Source organism: Bison bison, unplaced genomic scaffold (genome assembly GCF_000754665.1).
Source record: "Bison bison bison isolate TAMUID 2011002044 unplaced genomic scaffold, Bison_UMD1.0 scf7180017864472, whole genome shotgun sequence".
NCBI lineage: Eukaryota > Metazoa > Chordata > Mammalia > Artiodactyla > Bovidae > Bison > Bison bison.
The window spans coordinates 1834723-1857326 of NW_011495033.1; the positions used below are offsets into that span (position 1 = coordinate 1834723).

A 22604-nucleotide genomic window follows, 5' to 3' on the forward strand; every position below is an offset into this window, starting at 1 on the left:
GATATGCAGATAACACCACCCTTATGGCAGAAAGTGAAGAGGAACTAAAAAGCCTCTTGATGAAAGTGAAAGAGGAGAGTGAAAAAGTTGGCTTAAAGCTCAACATTCAGAAAACGAAGATCATGGCATCTGGCCCCATCACTTCATGGGAAATAGATGGGGAAACAGTGTCAGACTTTATTTTTTGGGGCTCCAAAATCACTGCAGATGGTGACTGCAGCCATGAAATTAAAAGACGCTTACTCCTTGGAAGGAAAGTTATGACCAACCTAGATAACATATTGAAAAGCAGAGACATTACTTTGCCAACAAAGGTCCGTCTAGTCAAGGCTATGGTTTTTCCAGTGGTCATGTATGGATGTGAGAGTTGGACTGTGAAGAAAGCTGAGGGCCGAAGAATTGATGCTTTTGAACTGTGGTGCTGGAGAAGACTCTTAATAGTCCCATGGACTTCAAGGAGATCCAACCAGTCCATTCTGAAGGAGATCAGCCCTGGGATTTCTTTGGAAGGAATGATGCTAAGGCTAAAACTCCAGTACTTTGGGCCACCTCATGCGAAGAGTTGACTCACTGGAAAAGACTCTGATGCTGGGAGGGATTGGGGGCAGGAGGAGAAAGGGATGACAGAGGATGAGATGGCTGGATGGCATCACTGACTCGATGGACGTGAGTCTGAGTGAACTCCGGGAGTTGGTGATGGACAGGGAAGCCTGGCGTGCTGCGATTCATGGGGTCACAGAGAGTTGGACATGACTGAGTGACTGAACTGAACTGATTTGCTACTAAATTTCCTTTCAAAACATCTAAAAAATAAACAAGATCTTCCTACATGTTTCTGTTCCTAAAAAAAGAAAAAGCCAATTGTATCTATGTTTTGTTTGTGGGCATTTGAAAATAGATACAGGTCTCTGAGGCTTTGCTGGGGTTGATACAAGGGTACAATTTGGATATAAATCAGCACTTATACTCGTTGAACTAAACTGTTCATCTCTTAATAAACTGGAAAAGCTAAGCTCCTAAAGACAGACAGAAATAATGATTACCTTCTAGTAATCAAAAAAAACCAAACAAACCCTGAAATGCTTAAAAACATCTATAAAAACTGGTAATGATCACCCGAAACGTCAACTGTAGACATACCGCATTTAATCTCATATCTAGCTCTATTCCCTTTTCACCTTCTAAGAATTCCATGTCTTTATTTATTTGGCAGGATTTGAAGAAACTCTGGTTCTTCCTAAGACTAACTATAGTCTGAGCTATTTTCTCTTACCATCCAGAAGCCACTGCCAAAGTCAGGCCTTAGGCTGAGATTGTAAGAGACTCTGGGCTTCCCAGGTGGCATCAGTGGTAAAGAAGGCACCTGCCAATGCAGGAGATGTAAGAGACGCAGGTACGATCCCTGGATCGAAAAGATCCCCTGGAGGAGGACATGGCAACCTACTCCAGTATTCTTGCCTGGGGGATCCCATGGGTAGAGGAGACGGGAGGGTTGCATGGGGCAAAGAGTTGAACATGACTGAAGTGACTTAGCACATAAGACCGGGTTAATTTGAGTTTAAATTGGCTAGATCCAAAGTTCTACTTCATTTTATAGATATCTTAGGGGTTTCTCTACATTTCCATTAGTTTAGAATGAGGGATCTGTGATGCAATGTGATGACTGTGAAGGTGTGGTCCTTATCTGTTTTACATTTTCCAAGTCAGTTACTTGTATTTCAAAATTTGTTATTCTTTTCGATAAAGTGATCTGATAAACGAACAGAGAAATATGATTTAATTTGTCTAACTTTTTTAGGATTAGATATCCTGAAATATCCTGAGTTTAACAGCACCATACAGCAAGTGTATGGGCATGCTCAGTTGTGTTCGACTCTTCGTGACTCCACAGACTGTAACCTGCCAGGCTCCTCTGTCCATGGAATTTTCCAAGCAAGAATACTGGAGCTGGTTGCCATTTCCTTCTCCAGGGGATCTTCCCGCCCCAGGGATCCAATCCCTGTCTTTTGTGTCTCTTGTACCGGCAGACAGGTTCTTTACCAGCTGAACCACCGGGGACCCAGATACCCTGATTTTAGAACTGGAAAACAAGACCACAATACCCAGATGCCTTTTCATTAACTAAAGTGCAATCTTCATAAATATAATTATTCCCTTTATTTATATTTTCTTCCCCTGACAAAAATATTCACATGTCTGTAGGACAGCTTCTGGAAACTATAAATGGAAGTTTGTGTAATACAGAATATTGTCATGTTTTAAATCAACATGTGTATTTTGTATCTGGCTTTATTTACTAATTTCAGTGTGCTTTCCCAGCAATTGACAGTGTTTTAATTTATCACTTTTGGATCACATTATAACATCTAAATAAGTCTATGAATGAGATATCGCACTGGTGTTAAATTTTCTGATTTTGATCTGTGGTGATTTTAGTGAGTACCTCTCTTTAGAGTGAATCTCTTTCTTAAGTGAATGTGTTTCCTAGAAAGGAAATACATACTGAAATACTCAGAGACAAAGGGCATGATACTTATAAACTGACTTGTTCTGAAAGAGAGAGAGACAGAGGGAGGGAAAGTAAGAGACAGGAGAGAGAGAGGGAGGGGAGAAAATGGTAAAGTGAATGTAGCAAAACAGTAGAAACTAGTGAACTCAGGTGAAAGATATTTGGGAGTTCCTAGCAATATTTTTAAAACTTTCCCTAAATTTGACATTCTTTTTTTAAAAAAGAGAAAAAGGTTTCAAATAACAATAAAAAATCCAAATAAAGCCTAGAGTTAAGTGACTAGTACTGTATCAGTGTTAACCAGCTGGTTTTGATGATAACTGTACTACAGGTATATCCCAGGTGTAGTAGAGGAGCATTCTGAGAAACGGCACATCACCAGCAGCTGGGACCACACCCCGTGGCAGCAGAGACATCCACACCTAAGGAAAAGACGAGGTTAGCACCAACATCCCGGTTTTGATAACGTGCTGTAGTTATGGGATTCATCAGAACTGAGGGAAGCTGAGAGATGGGTATCCAGGACTTCTCTGTGCAACTTTTTATGAATCTATAATTATTTTGAAATTAAAAGTTTTTTTTTTTTAAGTGGTTCAGAGGGACTTCCTGGTAGTCCAGGGGTTAAGACTTCCCCTTCCAATGCAGGGGGTGCGGGTTCCCTGGTTGGGATCCCTGGTTGGATTCCCAGCGGGATGCCTGGTTGGGGAGAGAAGATCCCACATGCCTTGTGGGCAAAACACCAAAACATAAAACAGAAGCAATACTGTAACACATTCCATAAAGACTTTAAAACTGGTCCACATCAAAAAGTTCTTTAAAAAAAAAAAGGTTCAGCAGAGTTAAGACTTCAAAGGCGAAGAAGTTTGGGGAATATCTTTACCTATTTATTTTGCTTATATTTTCCTTTTTATGTATGCACAAAATGATATGTGATAAAAATGTATGGATGAATCTAGAGAGCTTATTCAGATAAACAGAGATTCCAATGAGTAGGGAGTATGGCTACCTGATATTTCAACAAACTCACCCTGACCCATCTTCCTGGGGACCAAGTTTGATGAGGCCCCACAGATGCCTCTGGCTGTGGCTCAGAGAGCCAGCCACACAGTCAGACAGCCCAGGTGGCCCGAACCTTCCACAGGCAACTCTACTTCGCCCAGCCTCTGCCGTCTAATGGCACTCCCAGCGGAGAGGAGGGACCTATAGTCATAGTCATAGCTCCCTGTCCTCTTACAGAGTTTTCAAGGTGATCTGGAAGCAAGAAGGGAACAATGGGAGGCACTGCCTCAAGTCTTTTTTTTAACCCCCACTGAGCTGCCTCCTGCTTCCGGCTGCCTCGTATCTGTGTTCATATTTAGATGCTACAGGCTAGAATTGGAGCTCAAGTTGGTGTCTCCCTTTGCACCTTCTAGCTCCCTAAAGGGTTGCTTCTCAGCTTAAATAATATACTAAAGTCGTTTAGCAGTAGCACTCGGGCTGGACTTCGGAGTGTGTGGATTCTGTCCAAAAGCTGCAGATGTTTAAGCTATTTCCTCCTGGAGTTTGATGGAATAATAAAAGGTTACTGTTGTCACAGTAAGGAGGTCTGCAGCTGGTCCCATTTCCTTTTATTACAATCCAATGTAAACAGATTAAATCTAACTGCTCGGATCACCAGAAGGGTACATTTTAAAGCCAGAAATTCCTTATTTCTTCTTTCTTTTATACTCTGAAGACCCTCAGTCCTCTTTCAGATGCCATTTTTTAATCATTGGGAACATGTTGGCAACAGACTGCTCGAACTAAATACCTCTTTTCAAGTTCGCGCGCTCCCTTCTCTATAGCCCCATCTTGAAGGCCCCCTGTCTGCTGACTGCAGTGATGCCAACAGGTCAGGTAATCCAGAAAAACTACTGGTCCCCCTGCCCCGGCCGAGTTCACCACCAGCATCTGGTGCGCTTCCCCCTGAAGCCCCATCTGGCTCCTCCTCTTCCAGTGCGCCCAACTTTAGAAGCCAGGGAGTAACTGGGAAGTCGGGGCTGGGGGGGGTCCTGGAGCTCCCACCTAATCAACCACAAGTGGGACGGTGCTGGGGAGGCGGTAGGAGGCTGGGGACGCAGACGAGGAGGCATTAGTCACTGGTGTGTCAGTTTTATTACTAAAAAGGAACAGCCCGTGAAACTGAGGGTGGATCATCTAGCCCAGAGGTTTTCAGTACTTTTTCTAGGTTTTTAAATATATGGACCATTTTTAAAGTCTTCACTGAATTTGTTACAACATTGCTTCTGTTTTATGTCTTGGTTTTTTGGCCGAGAGGCATGTGGGATCTAGCTTCCTAATCAGGGATTGAACTCCTTGCATTGGAAACTGAAGTCTTAACCACTGGACCACCACAGAAGTCTCAGTTTCCTTTTGAATATACCTAGAACCCCTGATTCTAAAGTAATTTTACCTGGGAGTCCATGAAAAAAGTGACTCAAAACAGAACTGCTCTATTTGGAGGGACTTAGAGCTCTGGTCTCTTCCCAGCTCCTCACAGTGACATGTGACAGGGCACCAAGGAACAGAACTGGAAAACCACTGGCTCCCTCTAAACAAGGGAAGTCCAATGAGAAAAGTACCTGCCAAGGTCACACAGCCAGCTGGTGGCAAACCAGAGTCTGGCATCTTCTCCATCACGTGACTCTGCTTTACCCCATGTACCCATGTTCTGTGTCCTTAGAATGAGCAGATCTTCATCCTTAAGACAAGCTTAATCTCAAGCTTCCAGGATGAGCAAAAAGTTCCACAAGAAAGAAAAAAAAAACCAAGTTACCTGACAAAACTGATTTTTTAGCTCATGGGGAACGCTATCATAATCCAGTTTTGTGACACCCAGAGATGACTGGCTAATGGAATAATTTTCCAACAGCACTGGGCACATCTGAGTGTTCAGCTACATGATTCTGGATGTGACAGTGGCAGCCATGTGCTCTGGGGAGACAGGAGGGCCCTGAAAATGGCCCAACTATAGAAGGCCAGATCAGAGGGTGCAGATACCCAAGCGCGGGTGGAGGATGAGTTCCACACCTGGACTCTTCTTTCTCATCCCAGTCCTTCCTCCCAAAATGGGAGAGACACATTTCTTTCTTTTTTTGGCTGTGCTGAGTGGCATGTAGGATCTTAGTTCCCAGACCAAGGATCAATCCTTCAACCCCTGCACTGAAAGCATGAAGTCTTAACCACTGGACCACCAGGGAAGTCCCTGAGAGAGGCATTTCTTTAAGAGAAATCTTTGTTTTCTCCTAGCCTAGCTGATATGATGGCTTTAAATCAATTACATTTAATCCTGTAGATCTCTGGGATATGGCCTCAGGGCATCTCTCCAGTTTTATTCATTCCCTTTTATTCATGGGATTCATTTCTAGGTCCTCCACTTTTCAGGGCAACATCACGGTGTGATGGAAAGAGCACCAGGAAAGGAATTTTAGTCTCTGACTTCCAGACCTGGCTTCCAATCCTTTCCCAGATTCTTCACTTCCAAACTCTGTAACCCTGGGCTAGTCACTGAGCCTGCCGCTCACAGAAATCCTATAAAAGGAGAGGCAGGCACGGAAGGACGAAATAAAGTAAAGCCTGTAGAAGACTTTTAAACTATAAAGCACCATAGAAATCTGAGGCATCCGTGTTATTATAATTATTTAATCAGTGGATCAGATACCTCTGACGGCATCACTTCAGAGCTGTTCCTGGGAATTCTGCTGTCTTGGCTCCTGCCAGGACTGTAGACCTATCATCCCCCGCCGGGCTAGGAACACGGGGTGAACTGCGATGTGCACGGCTGTGGGGTTCCCAGAGCTGCTCTTCCCAGCCGGCCTCCCTTTCAGTGGTGTCTGGATGAAAATAATCTCATAAAATCATCCTCCAGCAGCCAAGTGTAGAAAATTAAAAAGAAGGCTCACTAATCCAGACAGGAAAAGTCCTGATTTATTGCTCTAACCTCTCGTGTCATAAAATGGCAATGAAACAAAAACACCATTCTCTGGAATGGAGGGAGAGGAAATTTAAGAGTTGGACAGAAAAAGCCGAAGGAAATGAAAGTGCTGGTGTGCTCTGAAAAGTAACTCTCCAAATATGCCACTGGTCCCCTTGGTGTTCTCAGGCCTCCCTGACGGCTTCCAGACCTAAGGTGCTTGGCTTCCTCTGAGTCGGAGTCTCTCCTGGCTGACGGGGGCTGCTAACTTCACCAGGGATCTTTCAGCCTCTCATGTCATCACCGGACCAGATCAGGGGACAACTAAAAGCTGGGCTGACAAATTCGAGAGATGACAAATGAGCCAGGGCAGAGTTCGGCCGCCCTGCCATACCCGCTGATCCAGCTTCGCTGCGTTGCTGAGGCGGTGGTGAGGCGACTGGAGAGCAGAGGGGTGGGGTGGGGTGGGGCAGGAAGGACTGCTCTTTCACTCAGGTTTCTAAATGTGCTTTCAGATAAAGCCCTTCCAGAAAGACCACCAAAGTTGTAATCTCTGAATGTGTTCAACAGCCAAGGGATCATATTTAAGAGTGAGCAGACCCATTTTCAGAAACAAACATTCGGCAGGCTGTGCGGATGAAATGCAAACCAGACTTACTTGCTCTAAATCTCCTTTCTCCATCGCCAGTTCCTCCATTTCTGCTGCTGGCTCATCTTCCAGGAAGGGATTGGTGGATGCAGGTGGAGATTCAAGTTTTTTCTGTTAATTAGATGTGAGAAACAGATGGGTGTTTTCTGAGTAGAATCAACACCTTTCCCCACTGATCTGCCTTTTCCAAGGCTCTCCAACAGCTATACCATGCAGTCTGATCTGATGGGCAAAAATGGAAATCCCCTGGATCACATTCTCACCACCAGGACTTCACACTGCTTTTTATAACAGGAGGATAATTTACAATATTGTGATGGTTTTTGCCATATATCAACATGAATGGGCCATAGGCATACATGTGTCCCTCCCCTCCTAACCACCCCCTCCCCCCTCCCTCCTCACCCCACCCCTCCAGGTAGTCAGAGAGCACCAATTTTGGGTTCCCCACATCACACATCAAACTCCCTCTGGCTCTTCCAGAAACCTTACTGCCCACCTGACCCCAATCACGAGCTGCCTAAAACTCTCACTCATCCTTCAGTCTTCAAGTCAGAAGTCTCCTGTTCTGGGCAGCCTTTTCCCACCTGGCAAGTCTGGTTTAGAAGCTTCCACCCCACCTGGCATGTCCCCTAACCAGGTATTTATTAAAATACTGCCAATTACCCATGTGTGTGTCTCCTCCCCACCAGGTTCTGTGACTGCAGGAATCATGTCTATCTTGTGTCCTATCTCTGGTGCCTGGCCAGAGACCTATATATCTTCTGAAATATGAAGGTAGGTTTGAATTCAAAAACAAACTCCAGAGCTAATCTTTTGTGTTCCAGATCATAGACTTCTCTCCTCCCAATTAAGACCCATTACAGCACCCACAACAAGATCTCCTTGAGAAAAATTACTCCCCAGCCCCTGAATATGACTTTTTTTTTCATTTTTCAAAAATACTTCTGAGCATGTATTTAAAAACAAAAAACATTTATTTGACTGCACTGGGTCTTAGCTGCAACATGCAGGATTTTCAGTCTTTAATTGTGGCACTCGACCTCTTTAATTGCCACATGTGGGATCTAGTTCCCTGATCAGGGATCGAACCTGGGCCCCCTGCATTGGGAGCACAGAGGCTTAGCTACTGGACCAACAGGAAAGTCCCATGACCACTCTTTCCAAAGATCACTGAGTGAGACTTCAGGCTAGTAGAAGGCTGGAGATGTGGGTTTCAGCTCCAGTGCTGTTGCGTTGGCCCAGTCACCTAGCTTCTCTGAACTCCCAGCAACCTGAATGGCTGAATGAGGAGGACAGAGTTACAGACCGCTTGAAGGATTAAATGTGATACAGCGTGTGAAACGCTAGAAGCAGCACATGATACATATTAACAATGATGATTCCAGTACAACAACAGAATGGCGGTGGTGCTTTGGAATTTTTTTATTTTTTTTACAAATCTGACCTCAGAATGTTGTTTATGCCAAGGAGCTGGGTGTTCTAGCAAAAAGGGAACTCAGCAGACAAGCAGGATAAAAGGGACTGGCAGGTGCTGGGGAAGAGGAAGAGGGTAGAGGAATGGCTCTCTTGAGACAAGAAACTGGGTGCAGAGGGAGTTTCTAAAAGTACTTGTGAGGCGACTTCCCTGGTGGTCCAGTGGCTAAGACTCTGAGCTCCCAATGCAGGGGCCCAGGTTCGATCCCTAGTCAGGGAACTAGATCTCACATGCTGCAACTAAAGATACACAGGCCACAGTGAAGATACACGCTCCCACGTGCCACAACTAAGACCAGCACAGGTGAACAAATTAGTATTTTTCAAATTTTCAAAAATAATAAAGTAAAAGTACTTGTGATAATTTGAGCATGTATCAGTGGAGCAGACTGGATTAATCCCTATGGCAAGAGGGACGGCAGACAGACCACAGTGTCATGAATGACTTTGTCTGGTGCCAGGACATCAGCTGAAGATGTTACCGAAAAAAGAAAGAAAAAAAGAACCCAACAAACACAGACAAATAAAAAATAAAACTTAAACACACACACACACACAAACCACACCCGTGTCTCATTTAAGCTTTAAGACAATTCCACTTACATCCATGTAAACTACTTACTTCTTGGCTAAAACACTTGGATGGTGTTATGTAGCAAGACAGAGCTTTGGTGTATGAAGAAAGCCTTGTGATTAAGGCAGTGGGGGTGTGTGTGTGTGTATGCGCGCGCACGCACGCTCAGTTGCTCAGTTGTGTCCAACTCTTTGCGACCTTATGGACTATAGCCTGCAGGATCCCCTGTCCATGGACTTTTCCAGGCAAGAATACTAGAGCAGATTGCCTTTTCCTCCTCCAGGAGATCTTCCTGACCCAGGGATTGAACCTGCATCTCTTGTGTCTTATGCATTGGCAAGTGGATTCGTTACCACTACACCACCTGGGAAGACTAATTAATGCATTAGCTCAAGGAAATCAGGAGGAGAACAATGATTTTTGAGGTATCCTCTGGAGAAACAATATGGTCTAAGAACCCAGCAAACATTTCAAATATATACACTCTGAAATTTAGCTTCTTTGCCTGATGTGGGGGGGGGGACCCTCATAAATGTAAAGCAATTTACATTTATTTTCAGAATTAGGCTATTTTTAGAAAGTAATGTTTCTTTGAAAGCCATATTTCTAAGTTTTAGTTGTCTCTGTGAGGGTTGCTGGTATTTTAGGGTGAGGGTGAAAAACAGAATCTAAGCTTCAACGACAAATTAAATTAGTTAATAGCACTGGATTCCTGATCCTACTGGGTCAAAGTGGGTTTGGGGATCACACTGGTGAGCTGACCTGATATGATTCTGAGTCTTTCGGTCCTTTGGAGATGTGGAGAGCAAGTCAGCAACTGAATGCAAAGCTTTGTTCAAGATTGTTCAGCAACAGAAACAGGATGTAAGTTTTTGAACCAAATATTCTTCATCTATTGCTAGGCCTACCAGGGTTGATAATATGTTTCACAATTATATACAGGTAGGCCTCATTTTAAAAACAGTGTGTTCTTGGAAATCTTGGTGATGCGGACTGAGGGCATTCCTGGGCTCCACACTCACTGATGGGAGTATTCAATGGATGGAGGTAAGTTGTAAGAAGCAAACATAAAAGGCAGCACTGAAAAAGCAGAGAGACGTTCCTGGCAGTACAGTGTGGGCTACTTGTTTGCTGTCACCGGGTCAGGAGATTCCCCACAGGAGAGGTGTCCTTCCTATTCCCACAGTCTGTCTCTACTGATAAACTGATGAGATATACTGGAGTCAGGGGCACTTGGGAACTTCCTGCTTATTCATGTGAGGCACATGCATTCCAGCTGGGAACCAAGCTGATACCAGAAAAGCGACTCACCACTCCTCCGTTCACCCACTTGACAAAGGGATGTACTGGGCACCACAAGGAAAGCAGGGAGCGAGGCGGACTATGCTCAGTCCTCAGGGAGCTTATGGTCAAGTGGGAGAGGCAGACTTTAACCAAAGAATCACACCAGCGTGTGTGGCGGGCCATGTAGGAAAAGCAGAGGTTGTTATGAAAGGATGCAACAGAGGGTCACAGAAAACCACCCCGAGGAAATGATGTTTGAGCCAGAATTGAAGGATGCTTCAGAGCTCAGTGTGGGAGCGGTGTGGGATGGCCAGGGCTTTCTGGGCAAAGGGACTAGCGAGTGATGCCACCCATCCTGCAGTCGTGTGCTGAGCATCTGCTCAGCTCCAGGCACGCTCCTGGGCACCAGAGATCCAGCACTGAGCAAGGTAAAGAAGGGAGGCGCAGTGCTGAAAATACAGTGTGGGAACTGGGCTGAGCTGGGGAGGTTCTTCACAAGGTGATCCCAGAGGGCAGGGACATTTGAGTAGAGACTTGAATGAGGAGAAGCCAGTTGGGCCAAGACCTGGGGAAGAGCATTCTCCCCAGGGAGAGCTGATGCGAAGGCTGGAGTGAAAGGAGCATGGCAGGGAGGGGCAGCGGGGCCCCCAATCACACAGCCTGTTGAGGGCTGTGGGAAAGGCTGGTTTTCTCATAGCAACTGGGCAGTCACTGGGGGTTCTAAACAGGGCAGTGGAAGGATCCAGTTTTAGATTCTGAAGAGGCTGCTGCCAGGTGGGGCTGACACCAGAGTGGGAGAAGCTAGAGTCGTGGAAATGGAAAAAAGTGGCCACACCTGGGGCATCTTTAGGAGAGCAGACTTAAGGGGACTTGGTGAGAGAGTGGATGTGACGGGGAAGGAAAGAAAGGAATCAAGGGAAAGGTGCTTTCTGGCCTGAGGAACTGTGGTGTGACCATTGACTGAGGGATGGGCCTGGGTTCAAGTCCAGGCTCTACCACTCGGGTATGTGGCTTAACTTCTCCACGCCTCAGCCCTTCCACCTGCAATGTGAAGGGATATGAACACCCACTGCACAGAGATGTAGTGCCAGTTAGTGAGGCAGCACATGTAAAGCATGACTGTGTATACAGAGCAGCTTAACACGACAGCTGGGGAAGTGCGGCATGCGGGGGCTGTCCTTAGTATTTAGCAGGGCACAAGTCATGAAGGCAGGACCGCAGCTCTGCCTCTCAATAGAGCGACGCTCAGCAGGGAATGAGAGAGGACCACAGGGCTTAGAAGACTCATAAAAAGAATGTTTTTAATCACAAGTGAGATCTTCCCTACTATTTCATCTCTTTGGGAGCTCTCCAAGAAATGAAAGCAATGCATCCATCAAATTACAAGGCAGAGGCCCGCTGGGCTTCACCCTTCTGCCCTAGTCTCCAACAAAGCCCTCCAAGTACCTCCTGTACCACCATCCCATTGGCAAATGTTATGCCACAAAACACTGAGAGGTGGATGCAGACGCCAGCTACTGAGGCGGCCACGTTACTGCTCTGATTAATTTGCTGTGATGAAAGAACCAGTCTCCACAGGAAGCCGTCACCAGCACAACTCAGCCCTGTGTGCAAGAGGCCCCCTGGCAGAGACAACCAAATCTGCCACTCACTCCTGCTCTGTGGCTGTCACAGACCACAGAGAATTACAAGTTGAGGTTTAGATTTTAAAGAACTCAAATGACATGTTCCACAAGCTCTGGGGCTGCTAAATGAAACAAAAAATCTGCCAATAAATGTACAACTTTCCAGTTTTGAGAGAATTCATTCTTTTTGCTATGATGACAGTTGATTTCAAGTTCATATATGAAAAGTCTTCACACGGCAAGTGTATTCCTACTAATTAAACCACATGGGATTCCCAACACTATCAAAACAGCAGCGGCCACAGGACAGCCAAGCTGTCTCATTTACTGTTGGCAAGAGCCAACCAGGCTTTAGTCAGTAGTATGTCCACATCTGGGTCTGTGTGCACAAATCTCTTTCTAAGGTCTTAGCTGGACCCTTCAAATCATCAAAGGAAGAAACTCTGAAATTTAAGATGAATCTGTTTCCTTTCCCTGGAGAAGAGAGCTTTCAATGTGAGATGAAAGTTCCACAATTTCTGCATTTCTCATTCCAGAAACACTTTATTCCAGCCCAGTTCCTGATTTGTCCTTAAAAAGATGGCCTGGAGGCCTCAGCCGATAGGATGATGAGCACAGGCCTGTGCACACCTGGTTTAACCTTGCTGGGACCCCTCTTTTGTTCTTGGTGCCACCACATTCAGATCTCATGTTGTGACAGTTACGTATAGGTGTCTTTCTCCTACTAGAATATACGCGGCTGTCTGATCCAATTTTTCATCTTTACCCAAGGCCCTGCCCCAAGAGGGAGCTTGAAAAACACTGGTGGATAAACGCTGGTGGAGAAGCATTGAATAAAATCCTCTTCAAACACAGGCATTGTGGTTCCTATTTTTTGTTTAAAAAAAAAAAACACAAGCAAACCCAGGTAGGTGTAGGTGTGTATGCGTGCGTGCACATGTACATGCATGGTTGGAAGAGTCTCAAATTATAACCAAACTATTAAATAGTGCACATCTCTGGGAGGAGAGATTTAGAGTAATTGAGAAAGAAGAGATTATTCTATTTTTTTTTTTAATATTCTGTCTTCTAGTTTATTTGTTTTTAAGATTTTTTTTACGTCGACCTTTTTTTTGATGTGGACCATTTTTAAATTCTTTATTAAATTTGTTACAATATTGCTTCTGTTTTATCTTTTGGTTTTTTGGCCACAAGACATGTGGGATGTTAGCTCCCTGACCAGGGATCAAACCCATAGCCCCTGCATTGAAAGGCGAAGTCTTAACCACTGGACCTGGATCCACTGCCAGGGAAGTCTCAAGAAGAGATGGTTCTTTTAAAATATTTTATTCTGTTTGAGCTATAACAAGCATGTATTACTCTCCCTCTTTTTGGTAGATAAATTATCTGAAGCATGAAGATGATTTATAACTAAACTCAGATTTTCTAAAACCCTTGATATTTTAAAACTGTGATATAATTAACATAAAACTCACCTTTTTAAGGTGATTTTCATTTCAGTGATTTCATAGAGGCTGAATATAATGTTTACCATAAATCTAATCACTGAGTCTCTAATGATGCATGTGGGTATAGTTAAATCCTATCTAGACATTTGCTTTTAATTTCAAGGCATTTTAATTTACAGACTATATTAAATCCCTCCTAAAGGTCGGGAATTTAGGCAATCAGCTAGAAACCTGGGCAGTTCCCTTCTTCCAGTAACCGTTATAGCACAGGACATTATGAGTTTGTTGGGGCTGGAATAATAAAAACAAAACATGCCCTGTCCTTAAGGCTCTTTCAGTCTAAGTTTCTAACAGTTTCTAACAGTCTAAGTCTCTAAGTATCCACATCTGTCAAAAAAGAGCAAAAGATGATGCATCACACGGCTCAGTTAGGAAGAGCTTTCCAGGTGAGCCTGTCTTTTCAGGTGAGCTCACCCTTATTGTTTAACTGTCAATCGGTCACCAAGGCGGGTGAAAAGGCCTGAGTGATACAGTGAAGGATGGAAGGGAGCAAGCCTGGGAGGGTCTCTGGTTAACCTGGCCTTTGGCGGACTTCTTATCTGCTCTATTATTTTCCAAGGAATCTGATAACTTTCAATGAAATCTGGCATATGATAAAGAGTATTAAGATATATTTTGATTCATTCTGTAGTTCCACTACCCTGAAACAAAATGGTGATTACCCAAAAGGCATATCCTGGGATCAAGGCCAGAGGATTTCTGTTGTCTTTCTAGAAACTCATCTTTAAGGGAAGATCCTTGAAGGCTGTGGAGCTGCCATGGTCAGGAAATGGAATGCAGAATGGTTGCTGAGTCACAATAACTGGGACAAAGAACAGTCTCAGGGGAAGAGACTGTCTTAAAAGAGAGAAGTGACATGGAGAAGCCTGTGTGGAAGACAGCTGACCAACTGGAGAGGTGAAGGGTAAATAGAAAGCTCATGGCTCAGGATTTCTGCCAATGCAGGGGGTGCAGGTTCGATTCCTAGTTGGAGAGCTAAGATCCCACATGTCTTACAGCCAAAAAACCAAAAAATGAAACAGAAACAATACAGTAATAAATTCAATAAAGCCTTTAAAAATGGCCCACTTAAAAAAAAAGCTCATGATTCAACAGGATTTTTTTGTAATCTGAAACTGCAAACTAGATAGGAGAGCTAGGCAACAGCTGAACAACTGGAGGAAGTATTTGTAAATTGATTATGCCAGAGAATTTCAAAGACAGAAGTCCAAAAAGGAATGGATTGGTGGGAAAGGTTCAGGAGTTCCTAGTGACTGGGAACAACATCTCAGAGCACAGGACCCCCAGGAGACAGAAGGCTGCAGTCTGGGAGCATGATCCTGGTAGTGGGTAAAAGTGGAGAGATGCCGGGCTGCCCTGAGAAACAAGTAGACATCCACTGATCATTTCCAGACCTTTTTCTTACCTATTTACATATATAAACATTCTTCTTCCACAAATGGAATTATACTATATGTACGGGGCTGTGTGGCTCAGCTGGTAAAGAATCTGCCTGCAATGCAGGAGATCCCTGGTTTGGGAAGATCCCTTAGAGAAGGAAATGGCATCCCATTCCAGTATTCTTGCCTGGAAAACCGATGGACAGAGGAGCCTGGCAGCTATAGTTCATGGAGTCGCAAAGACCTGGACATGACTTAGCGACTAAATTACCACCACTGGGCTATAGCTTACGTTTTGCACCTATATACGTGAGAGGTTTTCTTCCTACGACAACACATCTACATCTATTCCTCATTCTACCACTCTGAAACTGTTCTATCTATTCCACAGCGTGAATATACCATATTTTACTTAAGGTCAATGATGGACATTATGGAAATCTCCAATGTTTTCTGCTTGTAAGGTTGCAGTTCACCTTTTGGGGGGTTACATCTTCCTCTAAGCACATCTTCATTATAATAAAACTCAAGAGTTGATAATGTAATAAGTTATTTGTGACTGAATAAGTGAGGACTCTATGACTCACAGAATTACTAGGCTTAAAATAGGGGTGATCCCTTGATAAAATGATGACAAGACACTCTAAAAACATGAAATATTGCATAATAGACAAATGATAAAGCCATACAGAATGTTCTGTATGACTATTTGAATGAATTCAACAAAATCCTTGGGATGGGGGATTAAGCACTTGAGCTGATGGATGGAAACACCAAACTGTATAAGACTTCAAAAGCGAAGCCCACCCACCCAGGCCACCAATGCCTCCATCTGGTATCCCTTAGGACAGTCTTACCAGCGTTCCATCTGTCAGGGTGCACCCGGAAAAGCGTTTTGCAAGAAATCCCTCAAAGTTAGTCGTTCTCTGAATAGCAAAGAGAAGCAATTTCACTTCAATTTCCTTTGCTCTTGTACGCATGATCTTGGCAAGTTCTGTCCTTCAAATTAAAGAGAGAAGAATGTTGTCGAACAAACCGATCATTCAAGACAGGACAAAGTTAAGTGGCTTTAGCTTATACTTAAAAAAAAAACAAAGCACGTAGTCATTTCAAAACCTGAAGTCTATCACCAACTAAGTTTTTTTTTTTTTTTTCTTTTTTTTTTTTAATACCTATGGCTGATTCATGCTGATCACCAACTAAGTTTAATGCTTAGGGAATAGAAACACATATTCTAAATAAGAATTTTAGGGAATTTCCCAGCAGTCCAGCAGTGAGGACTCTGCAATCTTGCTGCCGAGGGCCTGGGTTCAATCCCTTGTAGGGGAACTAAGATCTCATAAGCCATGCAGCCTAAATAAATAAATAATAAAAATTTTAAGGTGAAATTATCCACCAGTCCAAAAAAAAAAAAAACAAAATCAAAGTTAATGGCTATCAGATTGCTTACACGGCTACTACAGTTTTTATCATTTTTAAAATTTCCATTCACTTGTTAATAGTATATATGAAGCATTTACTCAGTATTTTATAAAAATGCATATATTCTATATAATTTTACAAGTCATTAATTACTGAATCATAAAGCCCTCCCTCTTCCAGATAGCTCAATAACCATCTTTCAACCAGAAAGCAGGACCCCTGGGTAGAGATGGGAGAGATGGGAGTCGATTGATCCCCTTGTAAAAAGTGACAGGTACCCATCTGGGTGTTTCCTGCCTGTGACGCTTACAGGCCACTCAAGTGTCCCATCTCAGAATGCTACGTTGTAAGGGAGCAGTCGCACGAGAGTTCTCAGTAAGTACTGAGCTACAGATCATCTTCCCACACAAATAAACAACAAAAACCAAACAAAGGGCCTCTTAATTTGAGAATTATGTATCTACAGGCTTTTAGCCAAAATTCGAACAACGAAAGCTTGGCAGCAGCACTGCCATTAGCTGACACAAGAGCACATGTGTTGGCTTTTATGTACACTCACTCTCCTGTGGACTTCATTTTTCACAGAAAATGAATTTTGCAAGACACTGAACTAGGGGCTAAAGTGAATTAGTTATCAATCTCTCAAGCAATGCACTCTTTCTTTGCTAATCAGGACTTAGAAAGTGACAACCACAATCAACTTTGAATCAATAAAGTCATCTAATCCAGCAACAAGTATGTTTCTGAAAACCACCATCACACAGAATGTAAAGCACCAAGGGTGACCCTAATGTAAACTAGGGACTCTGGGTAGCAAGGAGGTGTCAAGGTAGGTTCAGCAACTGTAACCTGTATACACTCTGGTCGGGGATACTGATGATGGCGGAGGCCTCTGTGGACGCAGTGGAGGGGAGGGGGTATATGGGAAATCTCTTCTTGTCAATCTTGCTGTGAACGTAAATCTGCTTTAAAAACTAAAGCCTACGTGTGCATCCTAGAGCCTGGACTCTGCAACAAGAAGAGTCAATGCAATGAGAAACCAGTGTGCCACAGGTAGAGAGTAGCCCCTGCTCACCCAAAATAGAGAAAGCCCATGCACAGCAATGAAGACTCAGCACAGTCATAAATAAATAATTTTAAAAATAAAGCCTATTAAAAAAAAATCAATAGCCAATATCTCTTAATGAGTCCCTGCCCCCTATGATGTGCTCTTAAAGCATACAACTTGACTGTAATCCACAATTTTAAGAGAGATAATTACCGTGAATTACTCTAAGGTGGCTGAGTTATGCATACATATGGGACTTCTTAAAAAATTAACTGGGGTTAATGTAATTGTGCACTGGTCAGGGGGCCTCTGTAGACTCTAGCTTTAGCTCTGTCATGGACACACTGATGTATACTTCTCAGGCTTTAATTCTTTGATCTAAAGGGACTATCTGGCCTTGGGCTATGGCTCATGGAACTGAAACAGGAGGAATGGGAGAAGGTCTCTAAAAGGCTCAGAACACTCAGATGCCAAAGTGATTAACGATCCAAAGACTATAAACACTGGGTTAGGGGTGGGAAATCTGCTCAACAACTATTTCCTGAGTGTGTACTATGTCACTGGAGTAGACACAGCCCTGTCCCTCTGGAACCATCTACCCAGCATGTCAGAGAAGCAGAAAGATAACGGATGTACATTCACTGAACACTGATATGTGTGACACAGACACAGGGGAAAACGCGGGGCAATGAATCACTACAGGAAAATCTGGCCAATGTGCTTTCGGATGGCTCAGAAGGCAGGCCGTTTGACGTAGGGCAAGGCTATAGGGAAGTCCTAGAACAAAGATAAGAGCAGACTGTGCTGCTGTGTGGTGTGTATATCACTCTTAAGGCGGAACAGACATACAAACAAGTGCTCTGGCTACAGCCTGCTAGCCCAGGGCACTCATGTACCCTTTTCCATTTTTCCCTATCAAGTGTTTACCCCCTCTTCACACAATGCTCTCTCCTCTAAGGCTGGAACTCTGAACATGGAGAAGGTGGAATACAGCTCCAGCTGGAGTCAGGGACTCAGTTTTGGATATATTCTAACTTTCAACAGGAATGGAGTCTTCTGAAGGGACTCCAGCACAGCTGAAGACATTATCCTGAAAATCATGATTCTCAAACCAATTTTTAAAAACAGGTAGAAGTGGTTCCAAAGCCACAGGAACCCATAGAGACTGGGGGACTGGGCTTTAATAAACTGATATCAATCAATACCCAAACCAGTAGAGAGCTGGCAGCTACCTTGTGATGTGGCAAAATTCTACGGCAATTCTCTCCGCCATGTACCACTCACGTGGGAACATCCGGCCATATTTCTCCTCATAGTCCACGAGCTGGCGTTTGATCCAGGCATAGCGACGGTCGATTTTGTCCAGCCAGGCAACCTGGGGGAAGCAGGGAATAAAATCTACCCCAGCACTTAGAAGTAGTATTGACAGTTGAAGGAAATAAGCAAAAACACAGAAGTAAGAAAAACACAACCAATCTATTTCTCGTGATTTTAAAGAGTCTAGGTTACTCTTCTTAACCCGGGGTCTATGATTGGGCTTCAGGGGTCTATAAATTTCCTGAAACTGTATGTAAGGTTCTATGTATAGGTGCATTTTTGCAGAGAAGATCTCTAGCTCTCATCCATTTCTCCAAAGGATCAGGGACCCCAAAATGATTAAGAATCACTGAACTGTACAGTCAGCCCCTAGGAATCAGGGTTTAACAACCAACATTTTATGTCAATTTTAAGACAGTAATACTAATGTCAATTTTTAATACTAATGTCAATTTTAAGACAGTAATACTAATAAAATATAAATCATAGACTTGAGAGCAATCAATTCTTAGTACAATTCAAATGTGATATCTGAGCTCATTTGGTCAATACTTACATCTTGGTTTTCTTGAAAAAGTACTAGGTACTCTGACAGATGCTGTTTAATAAACTTTTTGATGATTTCCTGTTTGATTCTGGGGTCCAAGATGTTAGCAACCTGACACGCATCTCGTAGAACGTTGCTGGGTCCTCCTGGCCTCTGGTAAAACACACAGCACACACACCAGTTCAGAAGCCAGAAGCGGCCTTCAAATCTTATGGCCTCTGACAGCTGCTGCTTCTTGTTCTACTCATGATGTTGTTATTACTTCCACTCCCCTGACACTCATTCTTCTGCTGTGGATGGATATTTGAGTTACTTGTTTCTCAATGAAAGAATCATTAAGCTAGTCTGTAGTAGCCAGTATAAAAGCTACTCCGTGAATCAACAATGAGACATCCTGGAAACCGGGCCAGCAATGATGGTAGGAACTTTTGCTTACTGAACTGAAGTCACCTTCCTGAAGGGCCCTAAAAGTCAGAATGACACCAGTCTGATGCCACACGTGCCACCTTCCTCTGATTCTAACCTTGGATTCCTGTTCTCAAAGTGCTGTATTTATGCCAAACAGCATGCTGGCATTTAAAACCCAAATCCAGGTTCCATCCACCATCCTTGCCCCACTGATGGTCAACCACGCAAACAGGCAGCCAAATTATATTATGATATTGGTGCCCTGACCTGAAAAAAATAGTAGAAGACCATCAAAGGGCTGTATTGATACATCAAGATGGGAAGGCTTTTGTTATTACTGAAGGTAACTCAGTCTCCTCGAACCTTTCTTTACAGTAACTCACTGAATGAACGTGGTTGGCTGAGTGGACTACAGAACACTTGGCATCGGCTCGTGGCTTGGCTAAATAACCACATAACTTTGGCACAGTTATTGACACTCATCTGAAAAATAATTGGAAAAAAAATAATGCATTTTAACTAGGTGATGATTAAGGGTCTTCCAGATCTTTATGATTTTTTAAAATCAATTCTAATTTATCCATCTCAACTGAAGTTCAAGAGTTTCTTAAGTGTCACTTAGGCTGCCCAAGAGCTAACTAAACTGTTAAATGCTGACTATGCTCCGTGCTGAGTGGCTATTCTGCCATCCACTGAGAATTCTGACTGCTCAACTCTGGCTTATGGATGAAAATGTTTGATCTGACAGAGAATTCATGAAAGCCAAAATCTACGGGCTCAGGGGTTCCGATTTTTTCATTTATAAAGGACTTCACAGTAATCTTGGATACTTTTTTTAAACAAATTTTGATTTCCACTTGTGAAGCAGTAATAAAAACATAAAGCCTTTAAGAGAGGTCAATAGTCACTCAGAAGGAAAAAAGAAAACTCTTAGAGAAACATCAAGTCATCTAGCCAGAGAAAAGGGAAACAAGTTGTTAAAGAAAACCATTTTCACCTCATTTTCCTCCTGGGGTCTGAGAAAAAGTTATAATGTAGGTCAATGTTATATTTTCCTAAATGATAAAGCTGGGCTTTATCTGCATCTTTCTAAAACTTCTTAAAACCAGGGTCAATAGCAGAGTAGAGTAAAGCAGACCCTAGTAATTATAACTTGTGAATCTCTTACTATCCCTTTTTACAGGACTATTTTCTGATACCCACTCCCCACAGTTACAGCAAATGGAAAAGGAAGATGAAGTCCACAAAGGAACATGCTTTATGAATAAAATACCTGATTGCTAGAAGACAGCTAGAATATATGCAGACATGAAAACCAGAGGCAGGTTTCCTATACGAGGTAATCGACAAAGCTGGGGCAGCTACCCCCACATACTTCCTAAGTCTCTTATATGAGGCACAAAGAACAACGATTAAGATATTTCCAGTTATTGAATTATAAAACGGATCCAGGAAACGTTCCTTGGCTCGGCAAACAGACATATATCCCCCACCTCCATCCACCAAGCTGCCTGCCAGTCAGTGTGCTTCAGGTCATTTCTGAGCCACACAGTTCTTGCTCCTGAAATAGCTCAAATAATAGAGGGGAAAAAAAGCTTCTGAGGGTTCTTCTCTCCCCAACACATGCAAAGCATTAAGATTATGTCTGCTACAATTTGAAGGATGGAGCTAAAAGCAGTTACCCCAGCACAGTGACGGCCAAATGAGGCAAAGCTTGTTACATGAGAAGTGTAACCAATAGCTCACGAGTGAAATTACTGTGGGCTTTGCAGACACAACACAAACAGTCAGGCTACCAGTAAGAGCTGAAGGGATTCATCCCAAAGAACAGGATTCTGACCATTAAAAGCGAGTCTCCTAACTGTCACTCCGAGAGTTACTTAAGCCTGGGCACGTTCCTGTCCGTTGTCTCTTCACCAAATTGAAACCAAAAAGTTATGTAACAATCCTAAAAGAAAATCACTGTGGTTTGGAAAAAAAAATTAAACAAACAAAAAAAGTAACTATGAGAAAAAAGGTAATTCCCCAGGCAGACAACAGTTTGGGTTTGACACACGTTAAGTGAAATCAAAACAAACCCTCACTGTGGATGTGTGAGGACGCGGATGAGCAGCCAACTGATATTGCTTCAGGATATTTAAAATCAAGGATGGTCCATCACCCTGAATCTTTAGCACACAGACTTTATGGCTGCCAGCAACCGCATTTGAAATAGTAAGTGAATCATAGTTACGGTGAGTGTGAATCAGGCCAGAATATGATGAGAATATCCAAAGACTGAAGGGAAAATGCAAAACAATACCTTGGTGCCCTGGGAAGGAAAAGCTTCTTCAAAATCGGCCAGGATTTGCTGTCCTAACTCAGTCTGGGCCGCCTTCACTCTGTAGGGAAAAGAGAACATATCATTACCTGGCATAATTTTCAAATGTCCATAAATAACTGTGCACGGATCCATAGAGGTTATGACTGCTGAAGTCTTCAGGGATCATCCAGGAAGCAGGGAGTGGTGGCTAGATAAGATAGGTCACACACTAGTTAGCAGCAGGTTTATGACTACATCAGCTTCCCCAGCTTCCCCAGTGGCTCAGTGGCAAAGAATTCGCCTGCAGTGCAGGAGACACAGCAGTCGCGGGTTCGATCCCTGCGTCAGGAAGTTCCCCTGGAGAAGGGAATGGCACCCCACTCCAGTACTCTTGCCTGGAAACTCCCATGGACAGAGAAGCCTGGTGGGCTGCAGTCCATAGGGTCACAGAGTTGGACACAACTGAGCATGCACGCACCACAGATTCTTCCTACATCCCAAAGCTCTCCTAGGCCTCCCCTCAGCTGTCGTGAGGTAGTACACGTCAGTCTTTGCAAAATGTCACTGGGGTAGTTACGCCGCAGGAAGATGCTATATACTAATGCCCAGTAACATTTTGCAAAGA

General features: G+C 43.5%; 1 protein-coding gene across 1 annotated transcript in view; it reads right to left on the reverse strand.

Annotated features, from left to right (window-relative positions):
• VPS53 (vacuolar protein sorting 53 homolog (S. cerevisiae)) overlaps window positions 1–22604 on the reverse strand; it is a 124675-nt gene that overhangs the window by 58166 nt on the left and 43905 nt on the right. Inside the window, exons 8-12 of the mRNA XM_010861355.1 lie at window positions 21980–22058; window positions 19279–19422; window positions 18638–18780; window positions 15793–15934; window positions 7099–7200 (exon numbers count right to left, since the gene is read on the reverse strand). Coding sequence (XP_010859657.1) covers window positions 7099–7200; window positions 15793–15934; window positions 18638–18780; window positions 19279–19422; window positions 21980–22058 — 610 coding nt within the window. The remainder of the gene's footprint in view (window positions 1–7098; window positions 7201–15792; window positions 15935–18637; window positions 18781–19278; window positions 19423–21979; window positions 22059–22604) is intronic.